The 22,292-nt window shown below is 40.7% G+C and overlaps 1 protein-coding gene across 1 annotated transcript in view; it reads left to right on the top strand.

Annotated features, from left to right (window-relative positions):
• si:ch73-27e22.2 overlaps positions 1 to 18,449 on the top strand; it is a 30,960-nt gene extending 12,511 nt beyond the window's left edge. The window contains exon 12 of the mRNA XM_073937288.1: positions 16,906 to 18,449. Within this exon, the coding sequence (XP_073793389.1) occupies positions 16,906 to 16,997 (92 nt within the window). The 3' untranslated portion in view covers positions 16,998 to 18,449. The remainder of the gene's footprint in view (positions 1 to 16,905) is intronic.
• Positions 18,450 to 22,292: the final 3,843 nt, after the last annotated feature.

Genomic DNA, 22,292 nt, shown 5'->3' with positions numbered 1-22,292 from the left:
GTTCTAGTTATGTTGGCTTGAGAAAGCCAACATACTGTAATGCTACTTAAACTTATTCTTATTATGTTGGCTTGAGAAAGCCAACATACTGTAATGCTACTTAAACTTATTCTTATTATTATTATTATTATTATTATTATTATTCCGGCTTCTGACCAAAAAAAAGCAATCGCTTCTCCTCCCAGGGCTTAGATGCTACAAGCCCCAAATTTGGTCAAAAGCTGTCTACTGCCCATGAGATGGTTGCTGTATGTCCTCATGCCGATAAGGTTTGTAGTTTTTGAATTAAAAATTTTTTGAATTAAAAAATTGTAAATATTACAATCGAGTATTTGGGGCATATAAAAAAGTATACAATCCTCAAATTTGGCCAAAAGATGTGCTTTAAATTGAAGATAATTATCATATTTATTTGGTGTAATTATAAATAACAGTTTTCCTATAAATATTTTTTTTATATTAAATTTGTTAATTTCAAACCTAAAGCTTGTCAGAGTGTCCACGAGATGGCGCCAGAGAACCATTTTTGAGCCCTTTGTAATTTAGTAATGGCCCTTTAAGAGGCGGAGATATCCGGGCTGACTGTTTTTGCTCTACAGACAGAAATTCGGGCTCATTTCAGACGTGCTTGTTACAACATTTGAAGCTGTTTACATTAAAATTTCTCAGCGAAAATACACAAATACAAGTCATACAACACTATTTAGTGTTCCTTTAAGAGGCAGAGAGATCTGTGGTCAAAATCGAGGTAAGATTGAACTTAATTCTGGTCATTAGTCATTCATATTATGCTCGTGGTGAACTCCATAAAGCCTAATAAAACTGATCTGGATGCAGAATCATCCGCGTCGGAATCGACCCGCATGCATTTCTGTCTGCTACCCTGTGAGTTTTAAAATACATGCCTCTGATGTTGGCAGAAACATAACTTTAATTCGGATATTTCTTTCAAAACAGAATATTCTGTGCCGTGAAAAGCCTTCTCCTCTACTTGTGATAATGAAAATGAAAGCCATGCGAACATTCACGTATATTATACAATAAACATATTTAATATAAAATCATTCTAACTTTATTTTTAATCTGTATTTTAACCCTCTAAAACAGCTATGTCCTTGCCACAAAACTAATAATCCATCTTCAAAACCTACAATTTCTTTTCATTCGGTGCGGTCGGACCTGAACGTCTTTATACCGTTGTAATCACGTGTAAATTCTAACAAAGACAATGTTTGCACTTTTTAAATCACATTTTATTTATTGTGCAAAAATAAAACATCCAAATAGCATCATAACCAATAAAAACACACAGCAAAGAAAATGTATTTTAAAATAGTGAATATATATACATACAATGTATGAAGATTTTTTATATCCCCTTAATATGCTCTGCTGTTGCTGCATCAATTTCTCTCTGTAACATCTGGATTGCAATTTACACTGCAATGTTCACAATTTATTATTATGGGGGGAAAATCCAAACAGTATTATAATGTTTTAAAGCAAAAATGTTAAGAACAATTATTTACAAACAGTGAAAATAAAGTGTGTGTATATACATATATATACATACAATTGAAGTCAGAATTATTAGCTCCCCTGTTTATTTTTTCCCCAATTTCTGTTTAATGGAGGGAAGATTGTTTCAGCACATTTCTAAGCATAATAGTTTTAATAACTCATTTCTAATAACTTCTTTATTTTATCTTTGCCATGATGACAGTAAATAATATTTGACTTGATATTTTTCAAGACACTTCTATACAGCTTAAAGTGACATTTAAAGCCTTAACTAGGTTAATAAGGTGAACTAGGCAGGTTAGGGTAATTAGGCAAGTTATTGTATAACGATGGTTTGTTCTGTAGACTATCAAAAAAAATTGCTTAAAGGGGCAAATAATTGTGTCCCAAAAATAGTTTTTAAATAATTAATAACTGCTTTTATTCTAGCCGAAATAAAACAAATAAGACTTTCTCAAGAAGAAAAAATATTATCAGACATACAGTGAAAATTTCCTTGCTCTGTTAAACATAATTTGGGAAATATTTAAAAAAAGGGAAAAAAAATCAAAAGGGGGTTAATAATTCTGACTTCAACTGTATATATGTATGTATATATATATATACATACATATATACATATATACATATATAACACATACACACATTTATGGTTAGGGTTATAAGGATTATTTTTTAATCCCCCTTTTATGTTAGCAAAAACATAAGTTTACTTCAGATATTTCTTTCAAAAAAATATTCTGTGCCGCAAAAGAGCATTCTCCTCACTTGTGATAATGACAATGAAAGCCAAGCTTTTGGCCTATGCTGTACCAAAAAAAAAAAAAAATAAAATCACCCAGGTGATGACAACTAAATATTACGATTATAACATTGTGTTAGTGGCCAGTGGGGTGGAACAACGTCATTGGTCAGAATTAACCACGTGATGAAGACGTCCTATAATATTGTATTTAATGCGATTTTCTTCCTGTAAACTGTATATAACTATATAACTATAACTATATATATAATGCTGCAAATTACTGTAAATTGACTGTACTCTTTATTAACTGCAAAACTGATAAGACTGATTAAATAAAAGACAAATTAACTAAATGTATGTGCTATTGTTTCATTAGTATTTTAATTTAATATTTTTCTTTATATGATATTTATTATAATGTAATTTTGTTCAGATTATAATATATACTATAAATACTAACTATACTATAGTGATCTGCATTAAACAACCTGAACAAATCAGTCCTCTCTCTCTCTCGATTTGATCAAAAATGTAAATGAGGCCTTCCGATTAACAGTCCAGTGGACCCTAGCAACAGCCTAGAAACCACTCAGAACACCCTAGCAACTACCTAGGAATGCCTTAGCTACACCTTAGCAACCGCCTAGCAACCACTTCTCAACCGCTGTGCTTCCTGCCAACTGCCTTCGAGTCCCCGGCGCAGTCACGTTGGCTTTCTCAAGCCAACATCAAAGTTCGTCAACGAACTTTAGGTTCTAGTTATTATTCTTATTATTATTCCGGCTTCTGACTCAAAAAAGCAATCGCTTCTCCTCCCAGGGCTTAGATGCTACAAGCCCCAAATTTGGTCAAAAGCTGCCTACTGCTCATGAGATGGTTGCTGTATGTCCTCATGCCGATAAGATTTGTAGTTTTTGAATAAAAAATTTTTTAATTAAAAAATTGTATCGAGTATTTGGGGCATATAAAAAAGTATACAATCCTCAAATTTGGCCAAAAGATGTGCTTTAAATTGCAGATAATTATCATATTTATTTGGTGTAATTATAAATAACAGTTTTCCTATAAATATTTTTTTTTATATTAAATTTGTAAAATGCAAACAAAAAGCTTGTCAGAGTGTCCACGAGATGGCGCCAGAGAACCATTTTTGAGCCCTTTGTAATTTAGTACTGGCCCTTTAAGAGGCACTGCTCCTTTAAGAGGCGGAGATATCCGGAGTTATCCGTGCTGACTCCTCTACTTGTGATAATGAAAATGAAAGCCATGTGAACATTCACGTATATTATACAATAAACATATTGAATATAAAATCATTCTAACTTTATTTTTCATCTGTATTTAACCCACTAAAACAGCTATGTCCTTGCCACAAAACTAATAATCCATCTTCAAAACCTACAATTTCTTTCCATTCGGTGCGGTCGGACCTGAACGTCTTTATACCGTTGTAATCACGTGTAAATTCTAACAAAGACAATGTTTGCACTTTTTAAATCACATTTTATTTATTGTGCAAAAATAAAACATCCAAACAGCATCATAACCAATAAAAACACACAGCAAAGAAAATGTATTTTAAAATAGTGAATATATATACATACAATGTATGGAGATTTTTTATATCCCCTTAATATGCTCTGCTGTTGCTGCATCAATTTCTCTCTGTAACATCTGGATTGCAATTTACACTGCAATGTTCACAATTTATTATTATGGGGGGAAAATCCAAACAGTATTATAATGTTTTAAAGCAAAAATGTTAAGAACAATTATTTACAAACAGTGAAAATAAAGTGTGTGTATATACATATATATACATACAGTTGAAGTCAGAATTATTAGCTCCCCTGTTTATTTTTTCCCCAATTTCTGTTTAATGGAGGGAAGATTGTTTCAGCACATTTCTAAGCATAATAGTTTTAATAACTCATTTCTAATAACTTCTTTATTTTATCTTTGCCATGATGACAGTAAATAATATTTGACTTGATATTTTTCAAGACACTTCTATACAGCTTAAAGTGACATTTAAAGCCTTAACTAGGTTAATAAGGTGAACTAGGCAGGTTAGGGTAATTAGGCAAGTTATTGTATAACGATGGTTTGTTCTGTAGACTATAAAAAAAAAATTGCTTAAAGGGGCAAATAATTGTGTCCCAAAAATAGTTTTTAAATAATTAATAACTGCTTTTATTCTAGCCGAAATAAAACAAATAAGACTTTCTCAAGAAGAAAAAATATTATCAGACATACAGTGAAAATTTACTTGCACAGTTAAACAAAATTTGGGAAATATTAAAAAAGGGAAAAAAAAATCAAAAGGGGGTTAATAATTCTGACTTCAACTGTATATATGTATGTATATATATACATACATACATATATACATATATACATATATAACACATACACACATTTATGGTTAGGGTTATAAGGATTATTTCTTAATCCCCCTTTTATGTTAGCAAAAACATAAGTTTACTTCAGATATTTCTTTCAAAACAATATTCTGTGCCGCAAAAGAGCCTTCTCCTCACTTGTGATAATGACAATGAAAGCCAAGCTTTTGGCCTATGCTGTACCAAAAAAAAAATAAAATCACCCAGGTGATGACAACTAAATATTACGATTATAACATTGTGTTAGTGGCCAGTGGGGTGGAACAACGTCATTGGTCTGAATTAACCACGTGATGAAGACGTCCTATAATATTGTATTTAATGCGATTTTCTTCCTGTAAACTGTATATAACTATATAACTATAACGATATATATAATGCTGCAAATTACTGTAAATTGACTGTACTCTATATTAACTGCAAAAATTATAAGACTGATTAAGTAAAAGACAAATTAACTAAATGTATGTGCTATTGTTTCATTAGTATTTTAATTTAATATTTTTCTTTATATGATATTTATTATAATGTAATTTTGTTCAGATTATAATATATACTATAAATACTAACTATACTATAGTGATCTGCATTAAACAACCTGAACAAATCAGTCCTCTCTCTCTCTCTCTCTCTCTCTCTCTCGATTTGATCAAAAATGTAAATGAGGCCTTCCGATTAACAGTCCAGTGGACCCTAGCAACAGCCTAGAAACCACTCAGAACACCCTAGCAACTACCTAGGAATGCCTTAGCTACACCTTAGCAACCGCCTAGCAACCACTTCTCAACCGCTGTGCTTCCTGCCAACTGCCTTTGAGTCCCCGGCGCAGTCACGTTGGCTTTCTCAAGCCAACATCAAAGTTCGTCAACGAACTTTAGGTTCTAGTTTAAGACTGTTCTCTTAAGTGGTTTGGAGTTGGCAGTAAGGGTTTGTGTTGGTGCTGTAGTGTATAGAATTGCGCAATGCATATTTTTTAGTGATTTTTTAGTTGTGTACACAAGAGAAAAATCTAAAATCTTTGTGAAACAGATTTTTTTTTGTGTCCCTGCTTCATTATATCATCACAAAATACTAAAAGCTCTTTCCAGTGATATGCGGGAAGGTAGAATACAAAAGTACAGTCTTGTTCCTGTCCATGTTGCTTTAGTACACCAGATAAATAACAGTTTATTTGTTTTTAATGATTTACTTTTGTCTATTTTATATATTTCCATTCCTAAATGCAGAAATTTACTCAGAGATTGGTCCATATCTATGTCGTCATTCAAAACCCCATTTGTGGCACAGCAAAGGGTCGTGAATCACTTTTAAAGCTGATGCTTAAGATTTACTCCTGCACTTCACTTAAAGTACATCTGAGATGCATGATAAATAACTTTTAAGGGCAGTTTTAAGCCAAGAATGTTTTTAGACTTAAGTCAATTCTTAGCCCTGTTGTTATGAGTATTATACAAAACCTTGATATATACGGACCCTGGACCGCAAAACCAGTCATTAAATGTCTATTAAAATAAAAGGGGTTTTATGAATCATCTGAAACTATTTGTCAGAAATTCAAGTCATTGGATTTAATCTGGAAGCTGAAATATTGAGAAAAATCATCTTTAAAGTTGTGCAAATTAAGTTCTCAGTAATGCATATCACAAACTAGGTTTTTCTTATGGTAAGACATTTACCATATATCCATGCAACTTCTGGTTTTGTGGTCTGCTGTCAGATATTAGCAGTGGTGGATGAAATATAACAATCAAAACACTTAAATAAAAGTAAAAATTCCCTGATAAAATTGACTCGAGTACAAACAAAAAGAACACAAATGTGATAAAGTTGCTTGTCTCCATTGTCTCTATCAGATGTAAGAAGAGATATTGAATACGTACAACTATTGAATAGATGAAGATCTTCTCCCTTTATGTCCGTTTTTTTTCTTCCAGATGACTGCAGAAACAAACTAAATGAATCAGTAAATATACAGATGCCGCAATTGAGAAATCTTGAGTTATTTGTGAGTTAAAATGTTTTGAAAGCTTTAGATTTGATACACTGGGGGAAAAAATGCCTTTCTTAGATTTTTTTTGTTTTTATTTTTAAATATTTGGAAAAGAAAAACGGCAAATAATCTAAGTAAGAAAAGTCGTTTTTGCAGTGTAGTTAAACCTGTACATGTTAATGACTTACAGTCATTAGCAAATAAGATACAACTGCAGCTATTGGCAGGTTTGTCTGTTTGAAGAAAAAGTGTTTTGACTATCCAGCAGAGGGCCACAGAGGTCTGTTCTTTGTAGGTTGTAATTAACTTAGGCTGTGATCTCAATGTTTGTTGTGTTGTTGCATTACATTGATGTCCATTGAAGAGACTGTTTACCCAAAAATAAACATTTACTTATTATTTACTCATCCTCAAATCATTACAAACATTTATTGGTTTCCTTTTTTTATTGAGCATAAAGTTTTAAAAGCTGTAAACATTGACTTTCATTATAGGAAAAGCTGATACTATGGAAGTCAGTGGTTACAGATATCCAATATTTCTTTAAAATGTCTTTTGTGTTCAACAGAAGAGATGAAACTGGTTTGTGACAAGGGAAAGTAAATGATGGTGAAAGGAGGGTGAAATGTCCCTTTAATTACTGCTTATAATGATCATTAAATAGGTTTGCTATAATGTGCAGTGTGATTTAATAAAATGTGCATGTTTGCTTCTCAATTATTTGTATTTTAGTTATGTAGTTTTCACATATCAGTGAATTAAGCAAAAGTAGTTGATGCTCCAGCAGTGAATTTCAGTCTGTTGTTCACCACACAACACTGGGTGAAATATGGACAACCCTGACACTTCCTTATTTTTTTTTTTTTTTTATTGTAATTTAATTACATTTTTAACCAAGCAGTTAAGTTTAGCCATATTTGATCCACTGTTGTTTACTGAGTGAATACTATTCAGCATTTTTAGAGTCAGAATTTGATGTAAACAAAACTGAAGCTCAGCAACATTGCTGAATCTAAATATGCATGAATATCAGAATACATGCAGATCAAAAAGCATCAAAATAATTGAACTTGTTCACTCATTTATTTTTGTGTCTGTGCTCGCTTCTTCTTTTGACTCATTTTATCTTCAGTGCTGTAATTATCTAGCGGTCAGCAGCTTCCCAGAATGCGGTTTTAACAAACACACCCACATCTATTAAGATATGACCGCTTTAAACAGGTTCCTTTCCATCTAATAGTTTATTTTACTTTATTTTAAAGGCCAGATACGGTGTTCAGAATTGACTTTCTTGATGTAAATAAAGTGTGAGTGCAAACTAAGAAATGTTTCCAGAGACAATAATAAAGTCTTTTAAAAATATCTATTATTGTGCATCTTTTATTCCCAATTAACAAATGCAAACTTGCAAAACTGTTATACAGACTAAAGATCTAACCTAAAGCAGAGCTGAATTATTGTGTTTGCAAACCTAATGTTTTCCCCTAAAGTAAAGAACGAGGCACAATATTTAAAATGAAAGCAAGTTTATTTAATAATGTAACAAATAACGGTCAAAAGAGAGATTATTAATTAGTAATAGAAATTAATATCATTTAATACATTGCTTGTTGTTACATTTTAGTTCCTTTTCTAGGGGTACGGAGACAAAAGTAACAAAAAAATAATCATAATTTAGGATAATAAAAAAAATCAAATTTTAATTGGATCGAATTAATAATAAATTAATATTTAATAATGTGCGTGGAGAATCTCCTTTTTCTCTATCCCAGCATACCTTCACTTTAGATATAATAATAAAAAAAAAAAACTCTAAATAGAGATTTCAAAAGAAAAATATCTTTTATTCACTGTTTAACAAAATTCAATATTTTTTTTTTTTTTACATTTCCAGACAGGGTAAACAAAAACAAAGAGATACTTAAATGAATATTATCCTAACCAAAATCATTATGAGAGGGTAAGGCCAAAAATAACCACCAAAACAAAAGCTTCCTAAATTGACAAAGTTCTAGATTTCCTAATATATATATATATATATATATATATATATATATATATATATATATATATATATATATATATATATATATATATATATAGAAAACTCAAAATCAATGACAATGCTCTTACCCCACAACCTGGCTAAATCCAGAAACAGAAGGAAACTTAAAGGATAAACCCAAAATAAATCAGCACTCGTCTCTCTACACGGCTTACTTTTCACATAAAGTTACACGTCACACTTCACACTATAATCTCACAAGATTCACAAGCTCACAGTTCTAAATATCCAGCCAAAATTTCTATCACACTATAATCGCTGGGTTAGGGAAAACAGGGACTCTCTCCGTGCTTTGCCGCTATGCCTCATTATAAAGCCTGGAAGCTCAATCAACAGCAACCGATCCGATTTGCTCTGATTGAAAACAGGTGCGGCTGGTTTGGAACGCTGCTCAATGAGAGAGAGAGAGGCAGAGAGACAGAGAGAGAGAGAGCGATTAATAAAACAAAAGGGGAGAGCAATAAGCTGCCACTCAAACCAACAACTTATTACCTAAATACATCATAGGATGTCACACTTGTGCTCTTAAAATATTTGTTAAATATGTGAAAAACTGATTTTATGGAACAAATAGTTTTAATGTTTGCTGCACTTCAACAATGCTTCTGGTTGCTTGTTCTTCAAGTGGAATCAGAAAATTCATGCAAAATAGTCTAATTTCTTGTTGCAAACTAAGATGGATATAAACTGTGAACGAGTTCACCATTTGTAAATGATGTTTACCCCAATGGCAGAAGGGGATTGACTGCACTGTAAATAAATATCTGTAAATTAAGAGTTTTGAATTGCATTATGGATGTTTATCTCTGCTCTGTTGACTATTGGTGTTGAAAATTCAACTCGACAGTTTTAAAGTGACTTTTATTGACATTTCAGTAGTTGAAATATTATAATGTATAAGAACTAATATATAAAAAAATAAGTCTGTAAAATAACAGAAAACGTGCAGTTTATTACAAGGTTTCTGTAACGTAATATACAACACCAGCCCAGACAATCAATCAATCACTTTAAACTATTTAAAATGTCATTTTATCAAACTTTTCAAGATTAAACATTGTTGGAGGAAAGATCAAGGCCCTATAATGCAATTCTTAACCATAAATAAAGAGGAGGAAATGAAAAATAAAAAAATTAATCACAAAATACAGAGAACGTTCGAGGTTACAGAAGTAACCCTTCGTTCCCCGAGGAGGGGAACGGAAGTGCCATGAATGGGAGGATTCGGATCAGAAGCCGCTTATCTGGAGAGTATTGAACGGGCCAATGAATGAAATTAATTGGCAGCGTAAGCTTGCGCAGGTGTGCGACATCTGCAATCATCTCAGCATATAAGCACACCTGAAGCCAGCAGACGCCATCCTTTTAAGCTGAAGAGACTTTCAAACAGCTAAGGGACAGTCATTATGGCGACGGAATATGGCACTTCCGTTCCCCTCCTCGGGGAACGAAGGGTTACTTCTGTAACCTCGAACGTTCCCCTTCGGTTGGGGAACTTCAGTGCCATGAATGGGAGAATATGGAAAGCGCCATAATGACTGCACCTTACCAACACCCCCGATGAGGAGATAGTCAAGCAAGCGTGACGCACCCACATCATGGGGGGCGCGGTCCTCCAACGTGTCCCTGGCCCTAATTTATCCTACTTCAACAGAAGTTTTACGGATTTAGATATATTTTTTGGGAAGTCGTGAGCATCTAGATAATTCTAGGAAATACGACAGTACGTTGGGAAGCGTGCAATCCCGATAGGGAGGACGCTGCGGAGGCCATCCGTTACCCAAGGGGGGGATAGATGGCAGAATTTACCTATGGACTAGCCCTAAAAAGGGGGAGTACGCATAGCAAAGAGTGGTTAGCGGAGAGGGAAGACACGGGTCCGCCCAGGGGGGGGACTTAACCGTGGCGGAATAAGCATATGGGATCGCCTAGTGGGGATCACGCATAGCAGGCACCTATACCCAAAACGCGGGCTGACCAGCGGGCAGACCTACAACGTAGTGGGCCAGCAAGTGACTCCTCCGCTGAGTCAGTGCTGGGGGCCACGGAGGAATCTGCAGGGCTCACCTGACGGGGAACTTTACTGACAGATAAAAAAGGCGCACGTACCTCCGTGTTAGGGAGAATGGCGCAGCAAGCGTGTTTCAACACCCTACCGAGTTGTCTCCTCAATCACCAAAGGGTTACCTAATACCCTTGAGGAAACCGGCTCCACTCGCAGATTGTAAAACCTTGCAAATGTGTTGGGTGTCGCCCAGCCCGCAGCTCTACAGATGTCTGTTAGAGAGGCGCCGCGTGCATGCGCCCAAGAGGATGCAACGCTCCGAGTGGAGTGTGCACGTACTCCCGGGGGACACGGCTGACCTCGACTCGAATAAGCGAGTGAAATGGCATCCACAATCCAGTGGGATAATCTTTGTTTCGATACGGCACTTCCCTGCTGCCGACCGCCATAACAGACAAAGAGCTGCTCAGATGATCTAAAATTCTGAGTACGGTCCACATAAATGCGCAGAGCGCGAACTGGACAAAGTAAAGAAAGGGCTGGGTCTGCCTCCTCCGGGGGCAGCGCTTGCAGGTTCACTACCTGATCTCTAAAGGGGGTGGTAGGAACCTTGGGCACATAACCGGGGCGGGGTCTCAGGATAACGTGAGAGTAATCCGGCCCGAATTCCAGGCACGAGTCACTGACCGAAAATGCCTCCAGGTCCCCGACCCTCTTGATGGAGGCCAACGCAACCAGCAGAGCTGTCTTCAGGGACAGAAATCTTAGAGATACTGATTCGAGTGGCTCAAAGGGATCGGATCGCAGACTCGTGAGAACGAGGGCGAGATCCCAAGAGGGCATGAGAGGGGGGCGAGATGGATTAATTCGCCTAGCACCCCTAAGGAACTGGATGACCAGGTTATGCTTTCCCACGGTGCCGCCAGCTACCGCGCTATGATAAGCGGAGATGGCGGCCACGTAAACCTTGAGAGTGGAGGGCGACAGCCTGCTGTCCAACTTCTCTTGAAGGAAAGAGAGCACAACACTAATCTGGCAATTTCGGGGGTCTTCTCTGCGAGAGACGCACCATTCAGTGAATAGACTCCACTTCAGGGCGTAGGCGCGCCTCGTGGAGGGGGCTCTAGCCTGAGTGATGGTATTAACCACCGCAGTCGGTAGGTTACCTAAGTCTTCCTCGCGTCTAGGGACCACACGTGGAGGTTCCAAAGATCGGGGCGAGGGTGCCAGATGGTGCCCTGTCCCTGAGAGAGTAGGTCCTCTCTCAAAGGGATCCGCCAGGGGAGGGCCGTCGCGAGGAGTGAGAGCTCTGATATCCAGGTCCGGTTGGGCCAAGGGGCGCAACTAGCAGAACCTGTTCCTCGTCCTCCCTGACCTTGCACAGAAACTGCGCGAGCAGGCTCACTGGGGGAAACGCATACTTGCGCATGCCCCGAGGCCAGCTGTGGGCCAGTGCATCCGTGCCGAGAGAGCCCTCGGTCAGGGAAAAAAACAACTGGCAGTGAGCGTTCTCGGGGGAAGCAAACAGATCGATCTGGGCCTCCCCGAATCGCGCCCATATCAGCTGAACAGACTCGGGGTGGAGTCTCCATTCTCCAGGGCGTAACAGCTGTCGTGAGAGCGCATCGGCTGCACGATTGAGCGTGCCTGGGACGTGAATGGCGCGCAGCGATTTCAGCCGCGGGTGACTCCAGAGGAGCAGACGGCGGGCGAGCTGAGACATGCGGCGAGAGCGCATACCCCCCATGCGGTTGATATACGCCGCCGCCGCCGTACTGTCCGTCCTGACCAGCACGTGTTGCCGCTCCAGCACCGGTAAAAAGCGGTGGAGAGCGAGGAACACTGCCAACAGCTCTAGGCGATTGATATGCCAATGCAGCTGGGCACCCTTCCAGAGGCCCGCAGCCGCATGCCCGCGACACACGGCCCCCCAACCCGTGTTGGAAGCGTCTGTTGAAACAACAACATGGCTGGACGCCTGTCCTAGAGGCACACCGGCCTGTAGGAACGAGGGGTCGTTCCAAGGGCTGAGGGCGCGGCGACACAGCGCAGTAACCGAGACCCGGTGTGTGCCCGCGTGCCATGCGCGTCTGGGGACCCGATCGTGAAGCCAGTGCTGAAGTGGTCTCATATGGAGCAACCCGAGCGGCGTGACGGCGGCTGCGGATGCCATATGCCCCAGGAGCCTCTGAAAGAACTTCAGTGGGACCACTAGTTTGCTGTCGAGCTCCCTCAGACAGTTCAGCAACAGGCGAGCGCGTTCCTCGGAGAGGTGCGCTACCATGGTGATCGAGTCCAGCTCCATCCCGAGAAAAGAAATCCTCTGCACGGGGGCGAGTTTGCTCTTTTCTCGGTTGACCTGAAGCCCCAGTAGGCGGAGATGCCGAAGCACCTCGTCCCTGTGCATAATCAATTGCTCCCGCGAGTGGGCTAAAATCAGCCAGTCGTCGAGATAATTGAGTATGCGAATGCCCGCGAGCCGAAGGGGCGCTAGGGCACCCTCCGCGAGTTTGGTGAAGACCCGCGGAGACAGAGAGAGCCCGAAGGGGAGGACCTTGTACTGCCACGCTCGACCCTCGAACGCAAACCGCAGAAATTGGCGGTGGCGTGGAAGAATGGAGACATGGAAATACGCGTCCTTCAGGTCTATGGCTGCAAACCAATCCCGAGGACGAACGCATTGGAGAATGCGCCTCTGCGTGAGCATTCTGAACGGCAGCTTGTGCAGACAGCGGTTCAAAACGCGCAGATCTAGGATTGGCCGTGACCCACCGCTCTTTTTGGGTACGATGAAGTATGGGCTGTAAAACCCACTCTCCATCTCGGCTGGAGGAACCGGCTCGATTGCACCCTTCGCCAGGAGGGCAGCAATCTCCTCTCGCAAGACAGGGGCGGACAGGGGGTTGACCCTGGAGAAATACACGCCCGTAAACTTGGGGGGCCGTTTCGCGAACTGAATCGCGTAACCGAGTCTGATTGTGCGTATGAGCCACCGCGAGGGGCTGGCCCGCGCTAACCAGGCAGGCAGAGCCCTCGCTAATGGAGTCATCGCTACAATCGCTGACGTACCAGCGGTGGGGCAGCGCGGAGTGGGTGTGCTGATCCGGGAAGCACGAGGGTCCCGCGGAAAAGCTGGAGGAGAGCGATTCGCTCTGGCTCCGCACCCTGACTCCGGAGAGGGGGCTGGAGGGCTGAGGGAAGGGAGACCGTCCCCCCAGCGCTCGTGAGCCACTGGCGAAGCACGTAGAGTCTGCGAGCCGGAAGGCAGCGCGTCCCGGACTGGCAGAACTCGTGCAGTCACATCCGGGGAAGGGAAAAAGTGCTCTTTTACTGATGTTTTGGTGGCACTGAAAAGTACCGTTGTTATCGGGGCCCCGCCCTCCAGCGGGGAAAGAGCAAGTTTCCTCTTCTCCGGATGGCCTGTCTCAGGGACGCTTCGCGGTCCGTTTACCGGACTTAACGGCGCCCTGGGCAGGAGGGGCTGCCTGCTTTCGAGGTGAACGCCGCGCCCGCTTGGCCGGAGGCGCAGGCGGGGGCGGGGCAGCACTCGTTGGCGGGCGCCCTCGGCGAGGAACAGCGGAGGTGGATGGCTCGGCGGGCGGAGCGGGCTTACGGCCACGCCGATAGATGACATTGCCCATCGCATCCGACTGCTCTTTCACCGCCTTGAATTCCTGGGTGAATTCACCGACGGTGTCGCCGAACAGGCCAGCCTGGGATATGGGCGAGTCAAGAAAGCGAACTTTGTCAACGTCGCGCATATCGGCCAGGTTTAGCCAGAGGTGGCGTTCCTGAACCACAAGTGTGGACATCGTCCTCCCCAGCGCACACGCGGCGGACTTAGTAGTCCGAAGAGCATAGTCGGTCGCGGTGCGCAGCTCATGTAATAAGCTTGGGTTGGACCCGCCCTCGTGCAGCTCGGCCAGCGCCTGCGCTTGGTAGCGCTGGTAGGTGGCCATCGCGTGCAAAGCAGAAGCAGCCTGGCCCGCAGCCTTATAAGCTCTGGCTCCGAGGGAGGCAGACAACCTACAGGCTTTGGACGGGAGGCGGGGCAAACCCCGCCACGTAGAGGCGCCGCGCGGACAAAGATTGACCGCGATAGCGCGCTTCACTGACGGGATCGCCTCATACCCCCTGGCAGCTCCGCCGTCAAGGGCGGTGAGGGCGGAGGCACTCGCAGCACGGGCAGAGAAAGGTGCCCTCCAGGACTGCGTGAGCCTACTGTGCACTTCCGGGAAGAAGGGGACGAGAGGCTTCGAAGGCTTCGCCTTCTGGTCCTCTACGTAGCACCCATCTAGTCGGTCCGGCCGCGGAGCTGGGGGATAAACCATCTCCAACCCCACGGCCGAAGCAGCCCGGGAAAGCACGGCTAACATGTCCGCTTCAGGATCCGATTTGACAGCGCTCACCTGCCCGGAGGGGGCGAGCGGGTCCGGATCTTCGTCGGACAGTGAAAGCCCACCCTCCGATGCCGCGGAGGACATCTGATCTCCGGTGTCAGCGAGTGTGAGAGCTACCATCTGGTTAGACGGATCACTCTCACCACCCGAAGCTTGGATGGAGCGCCGTGAGGAGCGAGAGGTCCGCGAGCCCGTGGGCGGCGGATTAGCTCCCGCTGAAACCCTCAGATCTGCCCGAGCGCCCGCTGCTTTTTTAGAACAGGAGGCAACTGGGGTGGCTCGCTCTCTTGCGAAAGTTAGCCGCGATCTTAGCTGTGCAACGGTCATGGCATCGCAATGACGACATGAACCGCCCGCGAGCACCGCATTAACATGCTGGACCCCCAAACATGCAATGCAGTGATCGTGTCCATCATCCGGAGACAGGAAACCCCCGCATCCAGAAACGCACAGTCGGAGCGCCATCCTGAAAAGGACGTGCTGCACGACTGTGTTGCTCTTTTAGGAAAGTTGCAACTATACGCACCGCTCTGGAGGACCGGACCCAAAGAACCGCAGGCAAGGGAGTAACCCAGCTCGACCGTCTGCCACCGCGAAGACCCACTCTGGACCGGGAGACACACTCGTTCGCTCTGAAGTGCTGATCAGCAAGAGGAACCCTCATCGACTCACTCAGAAAGGATCTGAAGCGAAAAGGATGGCGTCTGCTGGCTTCAGGTGTGCTTATATGCTGAGATGATTGCAGATGTCGCACACCTGCGCAAGCTTACGCTGCCAATTAATTTCATTCATTGGCCCGTTCAATACTCTCCAGATAAGCGGCTTCTGATCCGAATCCTCCCATTCATGGCACTGAAGTTCCCCAACCGAAGGGGAACTGCTAATTCACAAAAATCTGAGGATGTTGCTGTCTCTCTTCCTGAAAGCCCAGGCACAGTCAGGTCTTGTAGTCAGAAAAAAAGGTTATCTTCTGATATTGACCTGGGCATAAACCACCTGATCCACCTCTGAACTTTTCTGTAAAAATAAAAAGCACAATAGATGAGTTATTCTAAATTTTTAATTGTGATCAGCGTTAGACAAGTGATAAGGTGAAGAAAAATGTATTTTAAATGTAGTTTTAATTGGGCTTGTACCACCCTAGAATCTCAGAAATGAAGGCACAAATGCTGTCACTGTAATGGTACATTCTTAACAGGCACACATCTGTACTTTCAAGGTGTATTTTACTGTTTAAAAATGTACAAATCTAAATGTCTTGGAACAGTTTAGTATTTTTGACAAACAGTGTTTATAAAATAACCAGTGTTCTTCAACTAAAACCATTATTTTGTGGAAAACACAGTGAGCAAAATTAGAGAACAGCAATGACATGGTGTGCAGTGTTATATACATATTGTATGGGCAAAAACACAAGCAGACACTGATCTACAGGTTATAAACAGATAATAATCATAAATCTATAACAAATGGTCTTACTGATTCAGGAGCACGTCTTTTGCGGGACACCGGCTTGGCATTAGTGATGTCTGTTTGAATCGGAACTGTTTGAACAATAAAAAATGCATTGAAACATTTGAATCAAATATAGCACTGGCAGATTTAACATTAACATCAGAACAACAACAAATATTTTAGTTGATTTATTTTATTAATTGCAGTTTAACTGTTTCAGCTGACTGCGATATCTAGATTATATCTTTTAATATTTATAATAATAAATGTTTAAAGCAGCAGGTAACACTTGCCTCCTTGATCTGTTCTTCTGCATTTCCAGCAGAAGATCCTGACTGCAGAAATAATCAACAGAGATGCAGCAGCAGCAGCAGCAGAGATCAACACTACCAGAGATCCTGGAGATCCTTCTGAGCACAAACAAGTTACTTTGTACAACTAACACTTTTTGTGTGTATTGCCTATTCTTGTTGAATCACTGAATGCCTCCACAATTGTCACAAAAGCGTCTGCTAAATGACTAAATGTAAATGTTACAAGGAGACTATTATTATTGTGAAAATCTGCTCAAACTCTTATTTTGCCACTGACATACCATTGCATGTCTGACAGTGTGTGTTGATGTCCAGATGTGTGGTCTGGTTGTTGATGGGGTTGTTGACCACACAGCTGTAGCTGCTGTTATCCTGATATTCCACCTCCAGTTTTAGAGAGACGCTGCTGAGATCAGACACACTAGTGCAGGACAATAAACTGTTTCCTTTGTACCAGGAGAGACTCACAAACCTCACATTCACCACTGAACACAGCAGCACACAGCTGGACACTGATGATGCATTCGAGCATGGAGTTAGGAAGGTGGAAATGACAGGAACCGGAAGAGGAGCTAGAAAACACAACAGAATATATTCAATTTAAGTCAAGTATCCACTGTCTGGCTTAATAAACTTCATTGAGATTTGTCAACAGGAGCTAAAATGATCACAAAAAACAGGAAGTAAAATGAATTTCTATGAATGCAATTTATATTAACAAAATCAGTTTACACTATAAAAGGAGAATAGGCAAATTTAGACGAACGGAAATCTGAGAGAAGTATAACTCTATTTTAGAGTATATTTCAGATTGTTCCGTAACCACATGTATGTAATGCTGGATTGAATAATCTGTCAGAAATCGTAGGGTTTATTTACACAACAATGATTTCAACTTGGCCTGAAAGTGCTTATTTTAAGAAAGAGTGTTTCATGACAATTTAGTTAAACATGAGAATTTTTCATGTTGTTCTGAAACATCACATACAACATTGTCAAAATGATCTCTGTTCATGCAGTTTCACAAAAATGGCTTAAAGAAATTGTATTGTGTGTGTAGAAGACATTATGCAACTAAGTAATTATAAAAAGGTATCCCATCATCATCCATACGCCATATGCATTACACTTGCTTATCAAGGCAACAATGGAATTTGTATTAGAGTGTGTGTTTGTAACGGAGGCCAGCTGGTGAGTGCTGTGCAGGTAAACCTCACTCTTCTGACCTCTAAAGGTGCTCTAGCGACAGACGCTAGAGGCCATGGCCTTTAGCCACCTTGATAGAGCAACCGATGCCACATTTTTACAGTGCAGCATTTTTAAGTTGTTTGCTATGACACAGAGTATCCCTACTGTATTATTACCATTACAAGTTGAAAGTCTTTATCAGATTATTTGTTGACAGTGCAATATTGTCAATCATTAGCTATAGTTTAAAAGTGACACTGATGGGCATTGTGTAAATCACATTTAATATATTAGCTGAAATCATTGCGGTGTAAACATACCCAAACCTTACATTGAAAACGAAACTAATATTTTTGTGTAAATTAAAAACAACAAAAACAACAACAACAAAAAAAAAAACTTTGGAAAAATTGTCAAGTAATATTTATGTGTATAAAATGTTTTGGTAGTGGCCATTTGAGAGCACTAGACAACCAAAATAGAAATGGAGGACTACAGGACTGCATATGCACATGTAGTGTTTTTTCACAAAGTGTCATCGACACCTACTGGCCTGACGTGTTAAATACGGCATTTATTGTATTTTTTGTGAATATGTAAATGAGAATATTTTTTTCAAAAACAAAAACATTTTAAGTATATCATATTGGCCGTGCAAACATGCCCTGAATGAGTTTGAGTTATATAGCAGGATTCACTTGGGTCCTTAAAAAGTCTTAAATTAAAACCTGGGAAATTAAGGTCTTAAATTGTCTTAAATTTATTGTAAAGTGGCTGTAGGTATTACATTTTCAGCCCGTATGTTTAATGACGATAGGAAAGCAAAGTGGTCCACCGTAAAACATTTATAGTTGATCAATTTAGTATGTGTGAAACAGGAGAGAAATGACAGTCTCCGTGATTTATTAGCTTATTACGGTAGGTCGGCTACAGACGCTTACGCCGGTCTGCACCTGCGTGCTGTCATTATGCGTTTGTTGATGTTAGGTTCAAAAAGCAAAGATGGGAAAGTGTAAATTTAATGACGTAGCAATGTGTAAATTCTGCAAAAAGATCTTTTCGTTAGGGACCATGGGGCTCAAAGCCGTCGAGTCGCACATGAAAGGAGGAAAGCACCAGCGGTACGTTGCAGCAGCTAGTTATAGCGGGCCCAGGTTAATCCCTGCATTGTTTCAATAGTATCTGGATGCAGCCTTTATGATGCAAGCTGAGACTGCATCACTCAGCGATGCAATGTCAGACACAATGCACTCAAATGGAGCTAGTGACGTCACTATGACGGGTAGGGTTAGTGGTGGGGTTAGGTGAGCCCATTAAAAAGCATTGGATGCAGCCCAGATTGCACTGCACCAGGTCTGCAGCCAGACCCCTCTCCATTGTTTGCAGCTAGACCTAAAAATGTTACTAGTACAGACTAGAGCTGAAGATCTTTCCCCGAACTTGACAAGTTGGGACTTAATTTCTATAATTTTAGACAGAGTCGAGCCAGCCTTGGGCTTGTGCAGTAAACGAACAGTCATGTGCTGCATTTCGATTCGCGTGAAAAAAGTAATCAAATCGTTTGTTACAACATTAGAATCTATCCCTGCAAAGGTGAAACAAATGATGACGGAGAAGTAAAAAAGAACAAATTTTGACTGCGGTCAGGCCAATAAGAACAGTCATTCTAGCCGCTAAGGTATTTTGGCGGTCGCTCATACACTGCGTGTTACGGTAGAGCGCTAAACAGCAATGTACAGCCAGCTGACAGGGAAGATGAAATAAATGTTGACTGGTGGAAGATGAACAAACAATCCTACCCAAAACATGCTAAATTAGCCAGATCAGTAGTGCATCCCGGCCAGTAGCAGCAGCAGTGAAACGGTGTTTAGTGCTAGGACTGCACTAAAGCCATTTACAGTGGATTCAATAATGTTCCCCCCAAGAAACACAGCCTAATCTTGATGAGTAAAGAATTGTCAAATTATAAATAAATCTTAAAATTAAACCCTAAAATCATAATGTAGACAGAGCATACAGGCTAATGTTGGCATTAATCTTTTATTATTCAACTTCACCGTCACCTTAATGCAGATTGTGAAGAGAATCACACAGAGCCTTTATCTTAGTTTCATTTTTGCCAAATACCCATCATAATTTATTCTAATTTAATTTTTTTAGAAAGACTTATTTTTATTGGTGCATTGGCCAATTTAAAGGCTAAGTGTATGTACCCAGGCCTATTTAGAGTGCTATGTTAAGATGTTACAGAGGGCTTATTTTATTTTTTTGTTCAAACTTCCAAGTGGCCTAAATCCTATGTTATGAATAAGTAATGTTAACACATATAAACGAATCATTCATGAAAAATGGCAAGAGAGCTGTGTGCATGTGCACATTTAAATAATGTCGAGCTATAAACAGGCTTTTTAAAAGGGGTCAATCATGAAAAGACTTGTTGGGCTCGGGCCCTATCGGGCCTAACTTTTATAGCCTGATTACAGCTCTAGTTCAGACGCCACCTCGGAGTCAGCTATAACAGTTTCATTTCACTGCCAGACACCCAAAAGGCAGGTACTGTGATGAGGCACAATTCATTTACATCTTTAATTTAAATAGGACATTAAATTGAGTAGCCTATTCCAAAGGGTCTATTTTTGGGGTCTTAAATTATATTTGTTGAGGTTTTAAAAGGTCCTAGCATAAAATTTAACTTTAAAATGGAGCAAGAACCCTATAGGCTTCATCTTGCTAATGTTAGCAACACAACATAAAGAACAGTTTAAGTTTCCAAACAAAAGTGCATAACTGAATTTGCCAAATTACAACCACCCATAACTCCCTCATCAGACTACATCTAACCATAATTTACTATATTTAAATGTGTATACATCAGACAGGGTGTTCTCACCATGGACAGTCAGCTTGAATGTGTGGAGTAGCATTTCTGTGCTGGTGTAAATTAATTCATAATCTCCAGTGTCTGTTATTCTGGTGTTGTTGATGGTCAGAGATCCAGTCTGATCCAGCGTCAGTCTGCCTCTGAAACTCCCATCAAGAGCGTCATTATACAATGTGATTTTATCTCTGTTGATATCAGCTATAAGATTCTGATGTCCAAACTTCCATTCGATGTCCCCGTCTCTCTGTATTTCTAGAGTGACTGATTCTCCAACCATCACTGGCTTCACTGTAACAGCATCAGACACACCTGGAGAACAAACTGAGTGATAATTTCATAACATCTTTTACAAAGATTTAATGCACAGCTAAAGGTGAAATTATAAAACTTAAAGCTCACTGATTTTAACACCCTTCCATGCTTAAAAAACAGCTTAAACATCCAACGCTGGTTATCTGGTTTTAGCCACTTCTAGCCTGCTCTTAGCTGGTCGACCAGCTGACCAGCATACAGTAAGGTAGGTTAAGCTGCTTTGTTTCAGCTGGGATGTACAAATGTAAAACTTACCAAATAGATACAACAGAGTCAGATTGAAGACAATCAGGTGGATCATTTTCTTCAGTTTGAGCATCAGAACGGATAAAAAAACTGAAGATTTCAGCTGTACAAAGCGAGAGATCAGTTGTGGCAAACAGAGAAATGGGTCCTGACTAAAACAGATATGAAAGTGATGTCTAAAGAAATATCTCTAAGAGCACATCCTGTCAGAGTCTCTCTGCTTCTCTTGCATGGTCTTATTTAGTAATGAAGTTGATGAAGTGTTTCTGCATTGTGATATTTCAGTACCCGTTTGTGTTCCGGGACTGTAAAAGGTCCATCAGTAAACAAAAACAACTTTGATGTCTTTTCATTATGTGAAGGACAGAAGAGTCAAGATTCAGGATACAATTGCAGCTTAATTTCAAGATATAAAAAATAAACTTTAAATGCAAAATGGAGGAAAACAAGGCAAATCATTACCAAAGCAACAAAACGTCAAACAAAATCAAGACTAAACTAAACTCAGAAGACAGGATGGAAAATGACGCCCTCCAGTGTTCATTTAAGGACACTGCAAGTGTTTGTGACAATCTAACAATTTTGCCATATATGACTTTTCGTACATGACAAACATGACTCTAGGGTTTTTGTGATAGTTACTTCTGTTTAGTTATGTAGTCATGTGCACTAAAATCACAACATGCATCTCAATTTTTCATCTTCAGAAAGGCAGTATAGTGTCATGTGTTGGTTGGCCATCTCATTTTTGAGTTGTAAAAAAATCCT

The sequence above is a fragment of the Danio rerio genome, chromosome 22 (genome assembly GCF_049306965.1).
Source record: "Danio rerio strain Tuebingen ecotype United States chromosome 22, GRCz12tu, whole genome shotgun sequence".
Taxonomy (NCBI): Eukaryota; Metazoa; Chordata; class Actinopteri; order Cypriniformes; family Danionidae; genus Danio; species Danio rerio.
The sequence above is the reverse complement of the archived record's forward strand: the minus strand, read 5'-3'. Positions and strand labels throughout refer to the sequence as shown.